Genomic DNA, 6,000 nt, shown 5'->3' on the forward strand with positions numbered 1-6,000 from the left:
CGGATTTGTTGCTACTAAATAAAACTAAGTATCTAAGAATACTTACCTGCTCTTCCCTTTTTTGTTTTCGAAGTTGTATTCCTTCTTCTTCTCTTCGCCTTCGCATCTCTTGAGGATTTAAGGCTTTGTTCTTATAACTTTTCATTCTGTAGTTATCCTTCCCAGGACTAGCCATTGAATCTTAGGGGAAGAAAACAGACAGGGATAACTTTCAAAACAATATAAGAGGCTTACTCTAGGCAACTACATTTAAGCTCACTGATTATACAGATCAATAAAACCACTTTAAACTTACAGACAAAAAATACATTCTCTCACACCTCTGTCACGCTGGAGCAAAATGAACACATAGTTTAATAATAACTTCTTAGTCACAGCACATTTCCTGATACTTTAAAGACCACTGAGACGCAAACAACTTACTTTTAAAAGAGGTTAAAAAAAGAGGAACTAATTAGTTCACAGATATCAAGGTCAAGAAGGAGCCAGCAGATATCCCACTTGCAATGAAGCCTCAGGTTGATTCATACACAGCAGAGAAGCAGAAAGGCAAGCTAGCAGGCATTTGTAGAAAAGACAGGGGGACAAAGATGCTAGCCCATGAAAGGGCTTCTATATTCCTAATAAAATGTGGATACAAATTTTGGCAGGAACAAATCAAATCTGTGCTTTAGCAATATTAAATGAGTAACAAATATGAGTCTAAAACAGCCCAATATGCAACACCTTGGCCCTTTGTGCTATGTTAACGTTTCTGGAGGACATACATCTTTCAATCTCTTTCATGAAACTCATCAACCATCTGGGTAAAAGAAACTCTTGAATTACACTGCTGGTAAAATCAAGAAAGAGCCAGTATTATACAGTCCTGTTTTCAATAAAATATGGTATTAGCACCAATAAGCAGAACACTTCAATGATTTAACGGAGTCTGACTTCTGTCACTTAAGATATTACCAAGGTCATCAAGGTCATTGTTTTGTGACTGTACTATCAGTTTTCAGTCCAAATGAAGTGTTTGTATATTTTATTTCTATTACAAATGTATTTTAAAATGGCAACACAAAACTAGTTGTCTTGGCACATGCCTTTAAGGCCAACACTTGGGAGACAGGGGAAGTTGGATCTCGGTCAGTTCAAGGCCAGCTTAATTTACATTGAGAGTTCTAGGCCACAGAGAAGTTACACAGTGAGATCCTGTCTCAAAACAAACAGACAAAAACACAAATATTTTTAAAACATAAATATGAAATGTTATATTTGAAATATACATATTAGTTTTACATTCAGATAAGTATAAACCAGCTACATGGTACTGGTAGACGAAATGAATATTTTATGTTTATGTTGTAACCTATTTTGGGTGTAGAAATGAAAACAAAACAGCAGTGTAAAGTAGTACTTCAATCAAAAGTTAAACAAGATGGATGATTAGTGATTATTTAATATATTCTTACAATGTTGAGGAACATACCTAGGCCTGACCAGAGACTACTGTCATCAGTTACCTTACAAAGTAAACAGAAGAGGCTTTCATCTGTCTGTTGTGTATGATATACGACACTAGTTTGTAGATGTAAAAGCAATGAAGTACAGTAAAATATAAACACTCTGTCTTGTGAGAGCATAGTAAGATAAATTAATCAACTGTACTTCAGAAAGCTCAGAAAGGCTCCACTACTAATCTCTGTTAAAGAATGGAAAAGGAAAAAAAAAAAGGACAAGTATTTCAAACAAAGAGAACATATGAAGATATAAATACAAAAGATTTGAAGGAAGACAGCAGTAAGAAATAAGGTGTACTTCACCAAAGGACTCAGGGGGAAAGAGGCAGATACTGAAGCTATAAACATAAAACAAATATAGCTCCTGACTCCAGCTAATAAACTCAAACTTGATCTTACAGAATAGAACTAAAGAAATTAAGGGGAGAAAACAAGTGCAATCTCAATAAGGATGTTGTTGATGTTCATTGTTATCATTTCAATAGATGAATACTGAGTTTAGAAGACTGTTTTTCACTATACAGATGGTTAAAATACAGGTGAAAACATACAAGGGCACTGACTAAATCAATTAACAGCGTGGATAGCCACAAAAAGAAAGATGACCAGGAAAACTCTTGATAGTATCCACATATTCATGAAAAAAGATACAAGGAAAAGAAACCAAAAAGAAACAGGAGAAACAAGAGGGGAAGAAAAATCAAGGGAGTGAGGAGAGTGCAAAGAACAGGAGCTGGAGAAGTATCTGAGTTGTACTGGCATTAACAATACACCCTACATCAGGCAAATAAGCCAGGTATCAGAATCATAATTAGAAGTCACTGGTAAAGACAGTGAAACAAAGCTCACTCTTGGAGTTTAAATTACAACATAATCGGCTGAGAACTCAAGAATGAAGGAAAGTGTTCAGTTGGTAAGGTGTAGCTTGGTGACAGAGTACACATTCAGAATGTATGACACATTTATAGCTATTCAAAATCCAGTTTTGACATATTTAATGCATTGCAGCAATTTATTATCTGCCTAAGAGGTAGTTCGAAAGAGATTGGCCACCACAGGCTCAGATGTTTGAATTCTTGGCCCCCAGTTGGTAAAGCTAATTGGGAAGGATTAGGCTTTGAGGTTTCAAAAGACTTAGATCATTCCTAATGTCTCCCTTTCTGCCTTGTCTTTGTCTCAAGCTGTGATTTCGTACTGTAGGTTGCCTAGATCATAGTATCTTATCAGAGCAGTAGCCTTGAGAAATTGCTGGCTCAGAACTTGTTGTACAGTCCTGGCTGGCCTTAAACTCAGAGACATGCCTAGTTCTGCCTCTCAAGTGTTAAGATTAAACGTGGGCAGGCACCACCACATGCCCATGCCCTGTCTTTTACATGGGTGTTGAGGACTACAAAGGTCCTCATGCTTACCTAGTAAGTAGTGTGGAACCTGAGCTACTTCCCTGGTTGCTTCAACTATTATCTTTATACATGTGTTACTATCATAATGTATCCACTGCATTGTGAAAATTACATGAATAGACATTTTCTTCAAGGAATCAATTAAAAATGTAAAAGAATAAAAGTTCTAATATTTTTTGGGGGGGACAGGGTTTCTCCGTATAGCCCTGGCTGTCCTGAAACTCACTCTGTAGACCAGGCTGGCCTCAAACTCAGAAATCCGCCTCCCAAGTGCTGGGACTAACGGACGGCGTGCGTCACCACCACCTGGCTAAGTTCTAATATTTTATATTCACACTTACTTGGACCGCTTTGGGCCCTTCAACCCCATCACACCACTCATACTTCTTAGTTCTCCATACTTCTTAGACTATTAACTTTGTCAACAACACTAACACATTTCAATTTAAATTTGTAATCCAAATAAAATGTAGTACCAAGAACATGTATTTATTTTCTTTCTTTTTTTAAGTGGTACTAACTTTCTGCATCTTGACATCTCCACTGTGTTGTCTCACTCAAAGAAATTTACTTTGCTGGAAAACGAGTTTTTTAAAGACTGGAATTCAAAGATTTGGATTTCACACAAATTATTTAAAATACAAGAAATGCTATTCAGACATTTTAAAGTTGCCAAACTGAGGTGGGTTGGTGTTTGTTTGTTTCCATTCATAAACTTATTTTTTTTTAAAAGCAGGTTCTTAGAAAAATCTTATTGGATGAAGTTAGGGACATAACTGGAATCTGAATTGACAAGGGTTTTGTTTTTCTGATATTTGTTAACGAAATTTAATTTCTCAAGACAGGAAAGACTTCATTTTTCCTGTGTTTGGACACCTTGTTAGAAGATGACAAACCTGTACAGAAGAGAGGAGTGTCAACTCTAATCCCCTACGACCAAACGTAAGAGTTCCTTGCTTACTTTTAACAAGCTTGTTTCCTACAAAGCATTAGCAATTTTTGAGTACCAATTTTGAGACAAGTCTCCCCCCGCCCCGACCCCTTCATTTTCGATGTGTGTAATAAACTCACATGTAAATTTCATATTTGGCGTCTCGCTCCCTACGACCTTTCACAGCTTCCCAGTCCTTACAACTATTATGCATTACATTTTCATCCTGAAAACCAGGGGATGGGGGACAGCTGACAGAAGGAAGAGTGGAACCCAGGGTTGCTAGCTTTGGATCTGAAGGCAAGAAACCCCTACTCCGGTGCAGCACGGAGGGTCCCCAAGCCATCCTGTCTCTCCTGCAGGCGCTGAGATACTCCATAAGGCATCCCGTAGCACACTGGGATGACCAGAAAACTACGTATGGAAAATTACCAAGGAACCCTGAGCAGGTCGGGAGCGGGGCGTCGGGAGCCGGCCGGGCAGTGTCATCGCTGCCACGCCCCCGCGGCTGTGGCCCTCTGGGAGGTGAGACACCGATCCTGGTCCGGAAACCTTCTCAGGGAAAGGTGTGTACACCCCGCCATCACCCGGAGCTCCTAGCCCCGCATGGGGCGGCCGGCTTGCGTCCCTCGCACTTACCCATCCACGCGGTGCTCTCTCGAGCCCTTCTTTGCACTCTCCCGCGGTGACCTCGGCTGGGGACAGCACAGGGTAGACTCTGCCTGCAGCCCGTCTGCGGCGAGCAGTCAAGCAACCCAAGATGGCGGCCTCCAGCGCCCCTTCCTCAGACCCTAAGCCGGCTCCCAGAAACCCTTGCTGGAGTGGCGGCCGCGGAGGGGGCGTGGCAGCGTCCGTGGTCGCAGAGGGGCGTGGCTGCTCAGCTGGTGGCACTGAAAGGACCCATAGCGCTAGGCAGCTTGCCATCCAAAGACTCCTGAGTAGTCGCTGCCTGCCAGGCTTGTCATTAGTCCTCTATGTGCCTGCAAACACAGCTCTCTTTTGTGCGTTCATCTATCTTTCTATACTACAATATTAAATTGGAAGTGCAGGGAATACCAAAGAACAGACTTACTATCAGGAAGCTAGCACCCAAACTGGTTTCTAAAAAGCAAAACAAAAATCACAGGACTTATGAAAGCCATACACAGTCTTTTGGCTTCTTCAGCTTTACAAAGATCTGATAATGTGCTTTGCTTTCTTCTTCTTCTTCCTCCTCCTCCTCCTCCTCCTCCTCCTCCTCCTCCTCCTCCTCCTTCTCCTCCTCCTCCCTCCCCCTCCTTCCTCTCCTTCCTCTTCTTCTCTTTTGTTTACCTTTTAAAAAAAATCATCTTTTAAATTTAATCATGAGACAAGGTTTTGCTATGTAGCCCTGGCTGGCCTAGGATTCAACAAGAAGAAAAAATAACCTACAAGTCTCCTGCCTCAAGCCTCTTGAATGCTTGTTTCGAGTTTTGAGTTTGATATTTTAAAATAACTTTATATAACACCTGAAGGTTTTCAACAAATGTACTTTCCTATAAACACAAGGATTAACTCCAGATGAAGTAGTGTAAATTATAGCAAACTCACACAAGTTTCATAGTCCACTCTGCAGAGTTCCAATCAGTAGTGAAAGCACACTCAGTCCCATGTATAATGCTAAGTTCTGAATATGCAATGTAAACAACACAATTCCTGCCACAAAAATGTAGCTTAGTTTGTTATGTCCACTAAATAAAACATAAAAGATAAAAAGTAATTCTTTGGACTGTTCATGACTTGTTATAGCTAAAGAATTGTATGTTAGGCATATATCTTGGTACCCAACAGTCTCTGACTCCAGTTCCTGGATGTTCCCAGTAACCCTGACTCAGTGATACCTATCCAAAAAATGTAGACCTGTGACTATCTACTTGTTATGATATAACAAATTGCTTTTTTTCTTCTGTAACTTGCTTATGCAGATATCCAAAGATTGGTTTTGAGTTGCCTTAATTCAAAACTTAACTTAAAAATCGCTTTGCTTGGCAGAAGAGAACAGAACAGTTTTTACTTGCTATAAATACTGAAGGTGTTTGTGTGGTTTTCCCCTTTAAAACTCCTTCCCTATATCCCTCCTGCATAGCAATTTCAAATCTGGCTCAGAGATTCTTTGTTAAAAGTCTATGCAAGTTCTGAGAGTATA

At 40.0% G+C, this 6,000-nt stretch overlaps 1 protein-coding gene across 2 annotated transcripts in view; it reads right to left on the reverse strand.

Moving 5' to 3' along the window:
* The window catches only part of Kpna5 (karyopherin subunit alpha 5), a 56,138-nt gene extending 51,550 nt beyond the window's left edge, over positions 1–4,588 (reverse strand). The window contains exons 1-2 of one of the 2 annotated variants that reach the window (XM_028772589.1): positions 4,476–4,588; positions 47–180 (exon numbers count right to left, since the gene is read on the reverse strand). In XM_028772589.1, coding sequence (XP_028628422.1) covers positions 47–180; positions 4,476–4,479 — 138 coding nt within the window. In that variant the 5' untranslated portion in view covers positions 4,480–4,588. Of the gene's footprint in view, positions 1–46; positions 181–295; positions 342–4,475 lie in introns of those variants that run through there. The other variant, XM_028772590.1, reaches the window with a different exon arrangement.
* Positions 4,589–6,000: the final 1,412 nt, after the last annotated feature.

The sequence above is a fragment of the Grammomys surdaster genome, unplaced genomic scaffold (genome assembly GCF_004785775.1).
Source record: "Grammomys surdaster isolate TR1022 unplaced genomic scaffold, NIH_TR_1.0 215, whole genome shotgun sequence".
In the NCBI taxonomy this organism is placed as follows: domain Eukaryota; kingdom Metazoa; phylum Chordata; class Mammalia; order Rodentia; family Muridae; genus Grammomys; species Grammomys surdaster.